Below are 18,138 nucleotides of genomic sequence, written 5' to 3'. Positions count from 1 at the left end.
GAGCTGACAACTAAGTGTTTTTTTCTGAATACCGTTACTCTTTGTCCCCTTCCTATTTTCTTGTGGCTGGCACCATCAGGAAATCGGTAGCAAATTAACGCTGAAGCTTGTCAAGCACCAAGTGAATACTGCCATGCAGAGTAGACAGTGAGTTACTTTCAGTTATTCCTAATTTGTGTTGCCACCTGCCAACAAATCCAGCTCCAGAACAACTGAATGCGTACGTACTGTAGCTCCAAGCCATCCCTCACATGTCAGGACTAATGTACATAAACCAGCAGATTCAGTGTCACCAGAAGCCAGTAAGATGACGTGAAAACAATAGAAACCAGTCACGTGGCGATCTTGCCTCCACTCACGCTCTGGTTTGATTTCCCCTTAGCCTGACTTAGACTTGGTGGACAAGTAGCACCTCCCGTTCTGCTGTGAAGTGAGAAATGCAGCTTACCTTAGCAGAGAGTCGTCGTCTGGTGTAGTGCCGACAAAGCACAAGAACCATCAACTCCGTAAATGAAGATGTTTAAGCAAGAGCCAAAATGTCAGCATGTGGTAGATGATGGGCTATGTAATTTGGCTCTGTGCAAGAGTCTATAGAGCTTATGGAGAAGAGCACGAGTGCACACTGCCGTGTCAAACCAGGCAGTTTGTAAACTCTTCTCACCCTATAGAGAGCCAGAGTCCCAGTTCTCTTTCTGGGTACATCACTTCATACGTGGTAGCAAGCTTATGTTTCAAAGAGATACCTGAGAGACTTTTGTTGTTAAAATAATAAGTAGGGGGAAGATGTACAGTGGAACTCAGCCTGGGTTTGGTTGAGCTGGAAAAACCGGAGTTGATCAACTCCATGCATGTGCAAGTTGTTACAAATGCCTTCCTGATCACATCCCTCCTTTCATCTGTGCTTCAGGTTGTGTGCTGGGTTCAGGGCAGGAAGCAGCAGCAAGGAGGCTGCGGGAAGGAGGGGATGGAAGGAAGGGGGGCGGATGTCAGGGGGATTCGGCAGTACCGAGGACGAGGGTTTGCGGAGAGGGAGAGAGAGCTGTTACGGCGAACCGGGGAAGCAAATGCGTATGTAGAGCGGCAGGAGACGGGGCCCTGGGACAGGTCCGTGAGGGAGCACAGCTGCGGGAGGGATGGCCGAGGCCTGCGGCGAGCGCAGCGCAGTCAGTGAGCGGAGAGGCCGCCGCCGGGCCGGGGCCCCTCTGCCCGGCGGGAGGCGGGGCGGCCTCGCCGTCGCTGCCCCCTGGCGGCAGCGGCCGGCGGGGCCCAGGCCGTGCTCCTGCGGGGGGGCAGCGCCACTTCCCGGGGCGAGCGCGCTGCGCATGCGCCAGCCCGCCTGCCGGTAGCGGCTGGGGACAGCCGGCGGGCCGGGCCGGGGGCGCGGGTGGGCCTGTTGGTTAAGTTGGCGTCGTTTTTCAACTTTCTGACACATATCGGAAGGAGGACTTGTGCAGTGGGAAGGTTTTTCCAAATATACCAATTAAGCTAGTAGTAGTAGTAATAGGTCACTATCCCTCTAGAGCTGCATTTTGAGTTAAGTACTTATTGTAGGCAAGTGAAAATTAAAATGTTAAAGATGGCTTATTACCATACATCATTATGTTCCTTGTCTGTCATGTAGGTTTTATGCTCTGTGTCGAGTCATGCAAGCATTTGTCATGCTTGCATGTGTTCGTTTTTCAAAAAGTCAGTGTTTTAAGGCTGTTAAAAGTAATTTATTAATTATAGGGAAGTGCATTGTGTGAGGTAATAAATAAGGAAGAATAAGGTAATAAATAAGGAAAATACAGATACATTTTGATTTCACTTGACTCTGCCACCCCAGAGAAGCCTTCCAAAAGGATGTGCATGTACATATATATACACACACATATATATGTATAAGCTTTGACTATAAAACTGTTTCAATCAGGCATTTAATATTTTTCACTCATTAAACATTTCCTGCACCAGGTTCTTCATGTGTATGCTGTGAAAATTGGAAAAAACATGGGTTTCCTTGTTGAATTTGGAACAGCTGTTCAATAAAAGTTGAGGTTTTTTTCAATAACACATTTGATTTCTTGCAAATAACTTGATCTTTTGGAGAGCTTCTCGTATGAAAACAGCTAAATAATAAAGGCTTGTGTTGCAAAAGAGATGAATAAGGTTATTCTGGTAGTGTGCATGCTGAAAGATGTATTGTATGATTCCAGCTATAAGCTGCAATCTGTTATTGGTGAGTGGAAGGAATGACTCAGCAAGAAACAATAAATTTATAATTGAAAGTGGTTGTGTTGTAGTCCTCAGTAAGTCTCGAGCGTGTAAGTCTAAGTTTCGAAGCTTTTTTTTCAGGTGGGGAATTAGCTCAAATGGTAGAGCGCTCGCTTAGCATGCGAGAGGTAGCGGGATCGATGCCCGCATTCTCCAGTGTATGTTTTCAACATTTATTTCATTATAAACTAAACAGCAGTGTTTAAAAATATTCCCTATTTACACTTAATTTTTCTTGTGTAGTGGTGTAAAGAAACCTGAAAGAATTGTAATCTAAAAAAAGTTAACACATTGTTTTAAATATTTCAGTTTTCATAATCATATGTTTGTTCTTTTGCATACAGGGAGAAAAAATATAATCCTTGCATGAAATAACAAAACTTATTGACATTTTAATACAATAATAAATTACATGAACAAATTACAGAGAAAAATAAATGAGGGCTTCTTAAATGTGCCCTTAAATCTTTGGTTTATGTTTTCATTCATTATTTAAATTTATATTAGATATTATAGTTTAATGTTTAATGAACAAAATTTTGTATTTCTGCTGTGAGTAATACTCATTGTTTTTGTTCTATTTTGGTTGTGTAGGGTATTTATTAGAAACAATGGGCTAGAATATTCTATAACTCTGCTACTCCTGGTAGCAAGATTATGTACTTTGCTTGTGAATTTTCACATGTGTGAAACGTCATGGAAATTTTCTCTGTAAATCTATGCTTGCGCATTTTAAGTCTTCATGAGTTTTTTTTTTTTTTAATTCTAATTTGAATTAAAATTCTTACTAGCTCATTCAAGTCTTTAACTGCTTGTACTTCCAGGTTGAGGCAGCATGATTAAACAAGTAAGATGTACTTCCTATAAATACAGTGAATTCGTGCAATCTTGGGAGTACACATGTTAAAACAAATGGAAATCAGGAAACAAAAATTATTAATTGGGTTTCAAGTTAAGGGAGGAGGAGATGCTGGGCTGCATTGACGTGCAAGTAGCACCTGTGGAGAAAATAAGGGAGCTTGGAGATCCTCCCATGACATGACAAGAAAGGAGTTAACCTCTAGATGGATGGGCCAGAAATTGAATTTGCTTATTTCTCTTGTATTCTCCACGTACTGGGGAGAAAAGAGGTATTGTAACCTAAGACTGCTCGATGCTTGTTGTTAAAGTGAAGCCTATTGGAGAGAAAAGTGTTATGGTCTTCAGGAGTCCTCTCTGGGCTCAGGTAATGATTTAAATGTCCATTTGCTTGGAGTGAGACTCTATAGTAGTTTTCTATTACTGTTTCTGTGTTTTCTGTGTTTCGGTTGTTGCTTAATACCTGACACTTTCTATGCTTTTAAAGAGGATGAGGAATGTTGCTCTTCTCAGCTAATCAGACAGAAGTTGTGCACTGATGAAATGAGAGAATTCAGTGGGGCTCTGTACAGGTGCAGTCTGCAATCACTTGCAGAGCTATGGCTTCTGACTGTAAGCTCTCTAGACGAATGACTGTTCGTTACATTTATGCCCGGCTTCCTATAATGGGGCTCTTCTGTCTGTTAGGGTTTGTAAACGCCCTATGAATATGATATGAATAGAAGCAAGAGCTTTTTCTCATCCCATGTGGTGTTTTATGTCTCTACTTTTTACGTAGACCATCTTGTGAAGAATTTACTGGATTGAGAGAGGCAAGGGTCCTAGCCCCCAAAAGCACTACCTGTGGGAGGAAATTACCTGGTGATGGGTAAATAGCTTCCAGAGCCGTGTTTCGAAGGAGTGACTACTCTGAGCCTGTCTGTGCCTTCTGAGTCAGAAGTTGCATTGAGATATTCTGTGTAAAGGACCATGAGGGAATTCAGCCTTGTTTGATTTTTATTATTATTGCCATTCACACAGACTTATGCCCTCTGTAGTATCGTGCTTAAACGAGTTACACAAGTCAGTTATTCATTCTGTGAAAAATAATTTGTTTGCACTAAACTTGCTGGAAGCTACTGTTATCCTATGTCTGTGTTTGTTTTAGTCTCAGAAAGGGGAATAATTATTCCTTACATGTCTTTTATCAATACTTTGTTCCAAATATTATTTAGAAAGGGTGGGATGGAGCTTGAGAACCATCATTCTGGCAACTCTGGAGACAGCGTTGTACAGCAAGAGGGCTGTCTGTAGAATCTGCACTCAGAAATCTCAACTCTGTGAAACACTTCTTTCAAATAAATTTATTCCACGATTGTAGTACATTGATTTTCTGAGCTGAGCACACTGCAGTTCTAAGATGCTGTGTGATGTTTGACAATAAAGTTTATAAAAGGTTTTTGTTGTAATGATTACCATTACCCTATTTTGACCACGTTGTAAAGTAGAAGTTGTATTTCAAAGCACTCTTTTCTTTTTGAAGAGCGAGAGGTGACTTTGTTACTGTGTGTAAACTCTTGATAGCTGGGAAGAAAAGGAACTTACACCTTTGAATTTGTTCAGCTTCTAGTTGTCAGGTATTTTTCCTCAAGTTCAGCGTTGCAAAAAAATACATTTTATCCCAGTAAACTTCCCACACCATCAGAAGAGTGAAACAAAATAGCTGTTAATGTCATTCACCTCAGGGTTCCTTACTTAGGCCAGTGATCTTGTGCTTTTTTTCCCTTTTGGCCTGTGTTTTATCTTTATTTCTTGTGGTTGCAATTATTATTGCAGTAATTTGTTGCTGCTAACCATAAGTTGGGACCTACGTCTAGTGGGTGGGTGTAGACCTAGGGGAGTCCTAGTCTGTGGAGTCCCCTGTGTGCTTTCAGAGTCTCACGGAATACAAGTCAGCTTTGGTTTGGCAAGCCTACAGCCCTATTTCATAGAATCATAGAATCATAGAATCATACAGGTTGGAAAAGACCTCTAAGATCATCGTGTCCAACCGTCAACTCAACACCACCATGCCCACTACACCATGTCCCTAAGCGCCTCATCTACACGTCTTTTAAATACCTCCAGGGATGGTGACTCCACCACTTCCCTGGGCAGCCTGTTCCAAGGCCTAACCACTCTTTCAGTAAAGAAATTTTTCCTAATGTCCAATCTAAACCTCCCTTGGCGCAACTTGAAGCCATTTCCTCTTGTCCTATCGCTAGTTACTTGGGAGAAGAGACCAACACCCACCTCGCTACAACCTCCTTTCAGGTAGTTGTAGAGCACGATGAGGTCTCCCCTCAGCCTCCTCTTCTCCAGGCTAAACAACCCCAGTTCCCTCAGCCGCTCCTCATAAGACTTGTGCTCCAGGCCCTTCACCAGCTTCGTTGCCCTCCTCTGGACGCGCTCCAGCACCTCCATGTCTTTCTTGTAGTGAGGGGCCCAAAACTGAACACAGTATTCGAGGTGCGGCCTCACCAGTGCCGAGTACAGGGGCACGATCACCTCCCTATTCCTGCTGGCCACACTATTTCTGATACAGGCCAGGATGCCGTTGGCCTTCTTGGCCGCCTGAGCACACTGCCGGCTCATGTTCAGCCGGCTGTCAACCAGTACCCCCAGGTCCTTTTCCTCTGGGCAGCTTTCCAGCCACTCTTCCCCAAGCCTGTAGCGTTGCCTGGGGTTGTTGTGGCCGAAGTGCAGGACCCGGCACTTGGCCTTGTTGAATCTCATACAGTTGGCCTCAGCCCATCGATCCAGCCTGTCCAGGTCCCTCTGCAGAGCCTTCCTACCCTCCAGCAGATCAACACTCCCGCCCAACTTGGTGTCGTCTGCAAACTTACTGAGGGAGCACTCGATCCCCTCGTCCAGATCATTGATGAAGATATTGAACAGGACCGGCCCCAGTACTGAGCCCTGGGGAACACCGCTCGTGACCGGCCGCCAACTGGATTTAACTCCGTTGACCACAACTCTCTGGGCTCGGCTGTCCAGCCAGTTTTTTACCCAGCGAAGAGTGTACCTGTCTAGGCCGTGAGCCACCAGCTTCTCTAGGAGAATGCTGTGGGAGACAGTGTCAAAGGCCTTACTGAAGTCCAAGTAGACCACATCCACTGCCTTTCCCTCATCCACTAGGCGGGTCACCTGGTCATAGAAGGAGATCAGGTTGGTCAAGCAGGACCTGCCTTCCATGAACCCGTGCTGGCTGGGCCTGATCCCCTGGTTGTCCCGGACATGACTCGTGAGCGCCCTCAAAACCAACCGCTCCATGATCTTCCCCGGCACCGAGGTCAGGCTGACCGGCCTTTGTATCGCATCTCAGAAGATAACGCAGGTGCAGCATTCATTGTTCACGTAAGATCACCTAAAAAAGACGGATGAATCCTTCTGAAAAAATAAGTGCACAGGCACTGGGTGGTCGTAGTGCTCCTTTCTGGCTCTTGATCACAAAGAATAGGAAAACAGGGACAACTCATGTTGGCATTTCCTTCTCTTCGAAGCCACAATATTTTCTCCAGTGATGTTACAATAGTTAGAGGAGAAAAATCTTTAAATATTGTGACTTTTTTTTAGTATCCTTACTGTTTCGACTAAAAGAAATATTGAAACAGGCTACAGGAGAGAATCCCTACGATCAACTTCTTGTGACCACAGAAAGCTCCGCGGATCGTTAAAATGCAGCTTAAGAAATAGTTTCACTGTACTTGAAAAGCTTACTTCTAATTCTGTTGGTGTTAATATTGAAACTCCTGCATATTCCTGTTACAGAGATCTGGTCAAAACTAGTAACTTTATAAAAGGAACTAGAAATCAATGGAAGAACTAAAAGCTATGGTAGATTTATAATTTTTTATGTGTGCACAGATAGCAACCGCAGTGTTTGATTTATAACGAGCTAACAAAGGAAAGATGGAGGGAGGCACTGTCATACGTGCAAGGACGGTAGCAACTCCTTGTTGGTGAAAGCGTTTCACGTTAGCTGGAGGAAAAATATTTTGCATCCTTGCTTTTTGATCTCTACCAGAACAATCTGTAAATGAATGTAATGCTCTCCCTTTATAAGCTGTAAAGCAAAGCATTAAGCATATTTATAAAATAGGTCAGGATGTTAAGAACAGCAGGCGGGTGCTGTTTCTTGTTAGCGAGGTATGTGCGGGACAGTCACTTTTGTGAGAAGCTGCTCCTCGCAGCAACCCCGTGCTCAGGCCGCGCGGGGACGGCGAGTCCTCGCCGAAACCCGCTCCCTGAACCAGAGCAGCGGCCGTCACCGCAGGGCTCCAAACGTGCCCTGTTTCAGGTGCGTTCAGGTGGCTTTGCTGAGCGTTTCCCCCGCCTCCGTGCGAACGCTGACGGGGCGCGCTCGGATGCCGCGTTACCGAGCCCGCTGTCCCTTAGGGGCTTTCCGCAAGGGAAGCCGCTTTTTCGTATCGGCTAACAAGACCGATACGCGCTGCCGGCCTGCGGTTGTGGTTCCCGGGGAGGAGGCGCAAGGTGGTACCGGCAGCGGACGCCTTCGGCAGAGCTCGGCGTTGGCTCCCGGGGGCGGCCCACCGCGGCCGGCCCGCCGGAGCTCCCCTCGGTGGCGTCCAGCACCTCCGGCCCCGCTCGGACCCCGCCCCCTCCCGTTTGCCCCGCCCCAGCCGCTCGCGCACTCCCCCGCCCCGTGCCTTTCCCGCGCGTGCCTCCGCGCTCTAGAGCTGCCGTTGCCCTCTGGGAAGTGACGCGCTGCGTCAAGCGGAAGTGACGCGCATCGCGTGCAGGCCCAGACCGGTGGGGGGGGTTTGGACAAGATGGCTGGATCCACAGGTCTGTGAGGGGGGTCGGTGGGCCTGGGGCTGGCACGGGAAAGCGGGTGTTGGGCTCGTGCTCGGGAGGCGCCCCCGCAAGGGCCGGAGGGGCCTCCTTTCTCGGGGAGGGGCGGAGGGGCGGGGGGGCGAGCTGCCTCTGAGGGGAGCGACCGGAGTGGGGAGGAGGTGTCTTCTCACAGGGGAAAAGGGAGCGACAGGGGCGCCGGGCCAGGTTACGCTGCAGCACGATCCCGCCCGTCCGCAGGGTAGCGACGCCCCTGTGAGAACCTGGCCTCAGGCGTGAATGGTGGGAGAAGGGGCTCCGGTTTCTGTAATGAATGTAGCGGGGTGCCGGAGAAGAGAAGGCTTTATCTGCTGAGAGACAGGAATGGATAGAGTGTGTGCGTATAGGGAAGGGAGGAGATGTCAGTAGCCTGGTAAGAATGCTGGAGGAAAAAGATTTGTACTAAAGATTTGTACCAGTGTACCGTCTGGTGAGTGTAGAAGTCGGGTAGAGTATAGTAGTATCTAAAATAAAGGGTTGTCTCTTTCTCCTCTTGATGCAGGGGAAAAGGAGTCAGGCCTGTGTTGTGTTTTGGGATAAAGGTACTTCAGTTTGGTGGTGACTGCAGCATGGTAGGGAAGAGGAGTGAAGCATCTTGCTCTCTTTCACTAGGCAGCCATTGGAGCCAAAGGGTCTCTCTTACAGGCAAATGGAAGGGCAAAGAGCTGCAAGTCATCCCAGGAATCCCATATGAGTAACCAGTATAGCATGTGTTGAGCATTTGCGTGGAGGAATATTGTGGAAGGTGGTGGCAAAGAAAGGGGCAAGAATATTGCTTGAAGTACTAAATGCAAAAGTTTAAGCAGCACAATTATACTGTCTCAGTTTCATTTCATGAGAGGCTTGAAATATAAAAAGACCTTTCCCCAGTACAAAAAGCTGACGTCTTCAGGGCCTCATTTCCCCTTCTCTCACCCCTGAGACTTTATAAGTGGGATTGACAGAGCTCAGGACAGAGGAATGAATTGACCTCAGTGGTCAGTCTAGGCTGAATGTTGGCCACTAATTTATTTCTGCTCCCAATCCACTGGATCATTGAGGGATTGAGACTATAACAAAACAGAAGAAACTTCTGTGTATTGAAACTGGTCTTACTGTTGATTCTGTGAGGACAGCTTGGGCAGATTTTTTGGGGTAGGCAGATTTTTGGGGGCAGATTTTTGGTAGTGTGACTTTGGGGATGTGGGATTTATGGAGTGGAATTTGGAAAGGTTACAACGAATTGGGGCATAGAGCAGCTCTTGCAACTCTGTGAAAGAGCAGTCCAAAAAGATACATTATTGACTATAATAAACTGAGCTAGAATGGATATATTGGAGAAGCTTAAGTATTTACTCGGCTATGGATTACTGCATTTTATTTTGTTAAAAGGTATTGACTGACTTCCTGGTGTCTAAGTTTAAAAGGATTTTGTTATTGGTTTTATTATGCAGCAACTCCCAAAGGCTTCAGCTGATGTCTGGGCTCTGGCTTGGCGTTTCCTGTAATGCACAGGAAGTAAAGTTTTACGTCATGTGTATTGAGTATTGGTGTTTGACATCAGAGTCCATTCAGTCTGGCTATTGTAGAATATCAGTTACTAAAAATTTCTGTAGTAAAAAAAGCTATTTTCTTCCTACAGAACATTCAACTCTGTAAGAAGAATTTTTTTTTTACTAAACTTTCTTAGTTTTACTGCTAAAAATGCTCTTCACAGTCTTACATGTGATATTTTAAAATTTCCTATATGCACTTACTCAGTACAGTTATTTTTGTCTAAGAAATATAGCCACACATAAAGTTCAAAAAAAGTGGGAGATGTAGAAAACTATTTATACATCTGCTCCAAACAATGTAAAATGCTAGTAGTGCATGTATGCATTGTTCAAGAAGTGAAATTGTTTTAATAAAATGAAGCGAGCAGACAGAATCATCAACAGAACTGCTGGGAAAATTAGTCAGGGCTTCTAAAGCAAAATACTTATTCCTGTGGAGAAAATACTGTGGGCTTTTTATTGGTATATGCATAGATTTGGGGGGGAGTGTGTGTTTGTTTTGTTCTCTCCACATAGTACGCAGAAATTTAGATTTTTAAGACTTCACCCAGACGAAGTGCTCTTGCCAGGAAGCTGTGTTATACTCATTTGTGGAGGAGTGAAGGGAATGATTTGTTATAGACATAAAATTTAACTCTACCTAGCTCTGTGAATTTAATCTGCTCTTGCTATAAAGTTCAACTTAATCCTTATTTATTTCAGAAAAATGAATGTTTTGGTTGCATGAAGTCCAGGAATGAAATTCTATCCCCAAGGAAGTCAACAGCAAAACTTTTACTCACGTCAACTGTCTTAGTTTTATCCCAGAAATTCCTTTCCTGGGCTCACTAGTTCCCTAAATAATCACATAAAAAATTACATGCCTTTAGCAACAAATAATGTAGTTTGAAAATAGGTGTTCTTAAACGTGTGCTAAAGAAACTCTGTATGTCAGCGTTATATTATTGTTGAATGAGTATCTTACCTGCTTTCTAAAATCACCAATTTTGACTAATTTTATATGTAGATATTGGATGTCCTAGAAATGGACATTCGTAAGCTGCAGTTTGATTAATCTTCTAATACTGCAACTCCTTCTGCTTGAAGGTGGACCCAGGTTGTTTGTGTGGGTGCTGCTGGAGGTCTGGGGAAAAACAAGTCAATTTTTTAAAGAAGAGAACAGCTATTGATATAATCAGCCAATTTCATATTGGTTAGTTGGAGATTCATTCTATTAATCTCTTTGAAAATACAGAGCAGAAGATGTAATAAAACATAGTTTCAGGCTAGAAGAAATAATTTACCAAAACATATAATTTATAATCTCTTATGTAACTTGAGGAAAAAAACACAATCAATAACATCATTCAAGGGAGTTAATTCAGGAGTTAATTTCTGCATTTCCATAATTTGGGTTTTACTTAAGATTACCTTACACTACAGGCTTGGGGCAGAGTGGCTGGAAAGCTGCCCAGAGGAAAAGGACCTGGGGGTGCTGATTGACAGCCGGCTGAACATGAGCTGGCAGTGTGCCCAGGTGGCCAAGAAGGCCAACGGCATCCTGGCCTGTATCAGAACTAGTGTGGCCAGCAGGAGCAGGGAGGTGATTGTGCCCCTGTACTCGGCACTGGTGAGGCCGCACCTCGAATCCTGTGTCAGTTTTGGGCCCCTCGCTACAAGAAAGACATTGAGGTGCTGGAGTGTGTCCAGAGAAGGGCAACGAAGCTGGTGAAGGGCCTGGAGCACAAGTCTTATGAGGAGCGGCTGAGGGAACTGGAGACTGTTTAGCCTGGAGAAGAGGAGGCTGAGGGGAGACCTCATCGTGCTCTACAACTACCTGAAAGGAGGTTGTAGCGAGGTGGGTGTTGGTCTCTTCTGCCAAGTAACTAGCGATAGGACAAGAGGAAGTGGCCTCAAGTTGCGCCAAGGGAGGTTTAGATTGGACATTAGGAGAAATTTCTTTACTGAAAGAGTGGTCAGGCCTTGGAAGAGGCTGCCCAGGGAAGTGGTTGAGTCACCATCCCTGGAGGTATTTAAAAGACGTGTAGATGAGGCGCTTAGGGACATGGTTTAGTGGGCATGGTGGTGTTGGGTTGACCATCGGACTCGATGATCTTGGAGGTCTTTTCCAACCTTAATGATTCTATGATTCTGTGATTCTTACATGTATAGGATATAGATACATCTATCTAAAATGCGTATGTTTCCTAAAAGCAGTGATCATGTCACTAAGTGGTTAGAACTTACATGTGAAAAGATGAGAATTAAGGCAGCAGTGTCTAATACTGTGTTCTAACTATGGGCTGGTAAAGGCTTTTGTCTCCTTCCTCTTCAACCGAGGGCTTCAGCGGCTTGGGGGAGGGTGAATAGGGCTAAGTTAATGAAAATTCCCCTTGGTTTGCTGAAACTGTGCACTTAGGGGGAAAAAAATCAACTGATCTACAGTCAGCAATTATATGTGAGATTCCAAATTTACATCTAGTATGGAGTCAAAAGCAACCTTGTTTGAAAGTGTGCTTAATGTCTTTGAAGGAGCACAGCTAGATCCCAAACAAGTATTTTTTGCTGTAAAATCCATACTTGTCATTTCCAGATATTCTAATATTTAAGGATGAATTGGCTTCTTTGTGTGACTTATGTTGCCTTATGAAGGGTGGAAGTGGTCTTGAGTGCATTCAGTCCCACTCCTGAGCTGTGAAGCAATGACTGACTCTGTCTTTCCTGTGATTGGGGTTTTTGTTGCTGTTTTTGTTTTGCCTTTAAAGCTTTTTTCTCCTAAAATCCTCCACTGAAAAAGATTCCATAATGTGAGAGAGGGTTTTGTAATACTTTCCCTTAAATCCTTTGCAACTCTTCTCCATTCCAAATCAAGCTGATGTCTGTCTGTTCTGTGCTTTGTAGGATAGAGATTGATGGATCATCATACCCTGTGTGGAGACTCCTAAATATTAAGAGCCATTCAGAGGAGTAATAAAGGAATTTATTGATAAGTGGGATGTAGATGTAATGTTTTAAAGACTATTTTTTCCATATAGGAGATGGTATAATTTAAGCTTTGTATCTAGAAAACTTGTGTGTTAAACTCTGCACAGGTAGGCTTCTCTTTTCCTCTGACCTGTGGGATGCCCATTTCCTCCCTGTTTTTTTCCTTGTGGAGGAAATAGTTGTCTATTTTTTTACCTAGCATGTTTTACCTTCAAGGATGTATTACTGCCTCCCCTTTTCTCTATTATGCCTCTATCACATTGTTCACTTATCCAGAACCTGTCCAAGAAGTCAGTTTAAAAGCTGTTTAGAATTTTACAGTCTTCGAAGTTTGTTCTGTGTGTTTATAATGTTAGCTCTGTAAGCACAGACTTCTTGAAGCTGCAAGTAATCAGACAAAACAAAAGAAGTAAAACACTGTATTCTGTGAGGCAGCAAACACTCTGTGTGGGGCATTTTTCCATCCTGTCCTATGCACAAGGAATTGCGACTGCGATTGTTCTGCCTGCTTAAAAACATCTTGGCAAGCCGCAAATAATTTAGATGTGCTTCAGCTGGGTTGAGAACAATCTAGCTTACAAATGACTTTTAAACTATATATAGACCATCAGTTCTTTCCAACTTTGTGGCATATACAGGCAAGATACTCTATTTCTTCTCAGAGCTTTGCCCGTACCATTTTCCTGTCTTTGTTGCTGGTATTTTACAACTCTCTCTTTAAATACAAGCCCCAACTTCTGTCTTTCTGCCACAATAGCTGTGTAAGAGTATGCTCACAGGCTAAACATCTTACTTCTGAGATAAAAAAGTGGCCTACTTTGAAATCTTTTATTTGTTTAAGAGTTTGTTTGAAATTCAAGGATGTTATCAGGCATAGTATTAAAGCCCGTTATCTAAAGCATTCTGTACAATCCTGGAAAATTTTAGCCACAGTTTCAGGAAGATATGCCTTTCAGCAGTTGGAGGCAGATGGTCCATACTGTAAATCTAAGCACGGATGAGAAGGCTTCTCATGTGTGAGCATTAGATTTCCAAGTCTTATGAGTAGTTGGTGGGGTTGAATTACATAAATATTTGTTAGTATTTGTGTTTTGCCTTACGGAAGATTTTTCCAAAGGCAGTGTTAAGTACATGCTGTGAAACTGTTCAGCCTCATTTTGTTGACAGACCCATTAGTCTCTCTCTATGCTTACATGTTTTTATTCTAGATCAGCTTCAGCTACTGATGTCACTTAGGTTTTGTTGCCTTGCTGTCTCAATTAGCCTGTGGGAACCTCAGCACAGAAAGACAAGAAGGTGCTATTGGGAAAGCGTTCAAAATAGTCTTTATTTAAGCTGTACTCAGAAGGGTTTTGCTATATGCTGTCCTGCCCAAAAGAATGTTTTTCTTTGTATTTGTCATTTTAAGACACTAATGAGATATAATTCAAACAATATTTTGAATAAAATCTGTACATCAGTGCAAAAACTTCTGATTGTGAAGCTGTCAGACTAGTTCTGAATAACACGAGCTTCTGTTTTACAGCCTTTTCAAAAATGTGTGGTGCTTTAAGTATGTGACTGTAATTCATTTCTATTTAGCATTTTGGAACAAATGGAACCTTCAACACTTACAACTTCAGAGCTCTAAATTAATCCTTTATTTCAGAAGCATCAGAAGCTTCAACTAGGTTAAAAAAAATTGTCAGAAAAAAATGATTTCTAACATCTAGATAGACTGAGTGTCCCCTTTTAAAAAAAATTTTGCATTAGACATATTTAAACAGTACAAATTAAAAATCACTTCCTTTCATTGCATTTGTGACTATTCATAACTGGATAGTTAAGTGCATTTGAGATTTGCTTGAGTAAATAAAAAACATTTTTCCCAATACATGTAACAGTAGTGTCCTTTACTCAGGATACTAGTATAGTCTTAGTAAAGTGTCCAGTTTTATTCATAAAACTTAGAACTTTTTCAAGGAAGAAATTGTAAGCTTTCTTTCATCTCACTGAAGTGGAATATATGATCATGTAAATACTAAATAATTTGATCTTTTGAGACACCGCATATAGAAAATGGCAGGCTGAAATATGACTGTCACAAAAATGATGTAGGAAAATAATTTAATGGCAGTTCTTGTTACTAAATATGTGGTGATGGGTACATTTGCTGATTATATCCGTAAGTGTATGCTTATGAGTATAACTGAAAGAGTAACAATGGATCACATTATTCGTTTTACATCGATAAAGGATCTTTATGTTTTGGAGTGTGGGTGGGTGCTGAGTCATGTTGGAAAGGACCTTCATGCAAGTCTTAGAACAACTCTGCTAATCAATGACTTGTAACCCGTTTTAGACAGCTTTACAGCTTTGCTAAACTAAATCCTTGATGCTACTCTTGTTATCTGGGTCACACATTGTATTCTTACTATTAAAGCAGACCCTGTGAAAGCTGTTTCGTGACAAGAGATATTGGCCTTTGCTGGGTCCCTCTAGTCTCCCACTTTCCCTGTCCCTTTATCTGAAACAATTTTTTTTATGTCATCATACTTTAAAAGATAGCTTAAAAAGTATGTATTTGAAATCCTTTTTCCTCTCTGACGACATAATCCCAGGTTTAAAATGAAACTTTCAAAAATTGAGCCTATTTGCCATTACACTTTTCCTTTAGCCTTTCATGCCTTTATATAGCTTTGGTTTTAATAGTGAGGTTAATTTGTACTAAACAAGGGGGTTTTTTAGCTTCTGAGGAGAGAAATTGGAAAGATTTATTCGTCTGATAAAATCTTGATTCCTTAGACTATTAAATCACAATTAATATTGCTGGTGGTTTTTGAAGTGATGGGTATCTTTTCTAAATGCTCTTTACTGGCTTCCTGCCTTCCATTGTTGTGTACAAAATTGAAATAGTAATAAAATTCTGAATTTGATATGCATCACAATGTGTCATTTTTCATAATCTATCACTTCATATACCAAAACATATGCGAAGATAGTTGAATCATTTAATATCTCCTCTGTGTTTCATTCAGTGGTTGCCTATAAAGAGTTAACTTTTAAACTGTAGCCAGTCTATGCATTTCCACCCTTTGCCAAGACAGCTGGGATGTCAATTGATGAACTATTTAGTGACTTAACTGTTTAATTCCTGTATGCTTGTTTTTTTTTTACGGTTAGGCACAACTGGACACGCAGTGTCTGACATAACTAAACTCTGAGTTAACAATGGTCTTGTTTATAACAAAAAACTTGCACTTAGATATAATATAGACTGATACATTTATGCCATTAATATTGGTGCAAATTTGTAAAATTAATTTTAGGCAATTTACACCAATTTTCTTTTAGGACTACAATCTTGTTTAGTGGGTTTTATACTGTAGTTTTCTATTGGTGTGATAACTGTTTTTTGGGGCTTTTTTTGGATGAGGTATTTTAATTACTTAAAACTTGTTGTGTCGGAGCTTTTCAATGTTTTGGGGTTTTTTTACTACGAGCTTGCTTATACCTTCACTGTTTTGTAGTCTAACAACATTTGTATCTGTAGCGGAGCAAACTTCTTCATTAGTGCAATTTATATGAGCACCATTAGTAATTCCTTGCCAGCAACTGTACTCAAGGTGATTGTATTTGCGTGAACATGCAAAGATAGACCGAAGCAAACTGTAATTGTTGTTGCATCCTTGCTAACAAGGTTGAGTCCAGCTGGCGTTTCTCTCAGATCTGGACTATATTCTGTGTGTGCACGTATCCAGTCTTACCTACTCTGTGTGCTTCTGCTCACTGACATACATATGATGGCTCTTAGGCTTGTTTACTGTTGTACCTTGTACAACTTCAGGACGTTTAGGATATTGTTGCTACATAAAAAATCAGGAGAGTGAAGAGGGCATTTGGAAGTTGGAATGGAGGTTTTCAGTGAGGCATGAACCTTGGTAAGGAGAGATGGTGCAGAATGGAAAAAACTTGCTGCGATTTGTGAGAAATGACTTCTCCATGGATGCTGGTCAGAGGGTGGAGCAGCTCTGATGAATCAGGTAGTTAATGGCAGCCATGTCTCCCTGTCTGCTGCTCTTCTGAGAAAGGTGAGTAAGGGGAAAGGGGTGACAGTGGAGAGCAGGGAAGGAGGGGAGAGAGGAGTGGCCATGAGCATGGTTAGAAGTGAATAAAAACTAAACAGATATAATATTTTCCTGGAGGATGTTGACCATCATAGGAAGAGTCCTGTCCACAAGGCTGCCTTCAGTAAATAATCCGATGAATTATGGAACAGCATTGGTAGAACTCAAAATTACTAGGAGTTAGCTCACTTCCTTCTGGTTACCTAAGAGGCAGGATAAGAGAAAAGAAGGGAGGACTTCGTAGGTGAAGATGCCTTGATAGTGGAGCTATTTGTTCTGCTGGTAATTTCTCACACTTAAAAACATAATTAATAAAACCTAAAAATGCACAGACTTTTACCTATGAAGTTACACATTTGGAATGCTCACTCTGCTGCAGAAGTCAAGTTCGAGGTCTCATCATTCTTACTGTGAAACCAACAGCAACTGAAACACATCGAATAAACTGATGTCGCTTTTGCCGTTTTGATATGCTGAGATCTCTTACTCCAGCATCAAGATTTCTGGTTTAAGCCATTTTAACGTGTGTTCGAAAATCAGATACATGTTTATGACATCTCAATGGATAATGCCTAGATCTATAGAAATTAATTTCTTCCCTTCCCACCCCCAAACTAAATAAACTTTATTATTGTTCATATATTGAAAGTTTTATTATGATTTTCTGGTGTCTAAATACTTTTTTTTTTTAATTAAGTGTAAGCTGGGGCCTTGTAAGGCAAACTGGTTATACCACCTCTCCTTCCTTGTGAGGCTGTCCATCGCTATATACTACGTTCTCTATTTTGTGAGTGCAACTGGTAAGATGTATGTGAAAGGTAAATGAGAGAATTGGATACCACCAAATGCTTCTGAGGTGGGCTCAGCCTTGAAAGTGGGAGCTGACAGGTAGTGGACCATACTTGTGCTTACAGCCTTTCCTTTCTGAGTTAGTAATCTGCCTGCCCCTAAACATGCAACTATAAAGTAAGTTCTGTTTTCCTTTGAAGAGTTGTACTGTATTTGGCAGCTGAATCAAAAGTATGAGATGGAACAGCTTAAGTTGTATTAAATGCAAATTTTAACACAGTGCAACTAGGACTCCTACTGAAAAAACAGGTCAACATGCAAATATCATTCTGTTTAGAATTTGTAATTTTCAATTATTATTGGTAGTAGATAACTGACAGTGTCTTAATGTTATGAATATGCATAATGAAATTGAAAGTAAGGGGAAAAAAATCTGCTTCTGTAAATCTATGTTCTGTCTTCAATGAAATTACTGGGTTTTTTACACACGAGTGCTTGTGCCCTACCCTAAAGAGATAAATACCCCTACACCCCTCCAGACCTTTTCCCCTCAGCCAAAATGTGCATGCTGCATTGTAATAAATGACCGAGGCTTCTGCTGTATTAACATAGTTTCTCATTGGTTGCCTTCTTAATATATATACTATATACGGAATGTTTATGGCTGTGGCTAGACTCAAATATAAAGGAAATTCCTATGGAAGTTGTTTTCATGCAGCCTAACTTCAGTTCTGAACTGTGTCTGTTAAGATACCAACAAA

At 42.2% G+C, this 18,138-nt stretch overlaps 1 protein-coding gene and 1 non-coding gene across 5 annotated transcripts in view; both read left to right on the top strand.

The window, feature by feature from the left end:
• Positions 1 to 2,336: 2,336 nt before the first annotated feature.
• On the top strand, positions 2,337 to 2,409 carry TRNAA-AGC (transfer RNA alanine (anticodon AGC)). The gene has a single exon. It is a non-coding gene; the product is annotated as a tRNA-Ala (tRNA).
• A 5,425-nt stretch (positions 2,410 to 7,834) lies between these two features.
• The window catches only part of UBE2V2 (ubiquitin conjugating enzyme E2 V2), a 31,330-nt gene continuing 21,026 nt past the window's right edge, over positions 7,835 to 18,138 (top strand). For 3 of the 4 annotated variants that reach the window (XM_075141893.1, XM_075141890.1, XM_075141894.1), the window contains exon 1: positions 7,835 to 7,938. In XM_075141893.1, the coding sequence (XP_074997994.1) occupies positions 7,923 to 7,938 (16 nt within the window). In that variant the 5' untranslated portion in view covers positions 7,835 to 7,922. The remainder of the gene's footprint in view (positions 7,939 to 18,138) is intronic. The other variant, XM_075141892.1, reaches the window with a different exon arrangement.

The sequence above is a fragment of the Calonectris borealis genome, chromosome 2 (assembly GCF_964195595.1).
Source record: "Calonectris borealis chromosome 2, bCalBor7.hap1.2, whole genome shotgun sequence".
Classification (NCBI taxonomy): Eukaryota; Metazoa; Chordata; class Aves; order Procellariiformes; family Procellariidae; genus Calonectris; species Calonectris borealis.
Note: the sequence above shows the minus strand (reverse complement) of the source record. Positions and strands in the feature narration are given on the sequence as shown.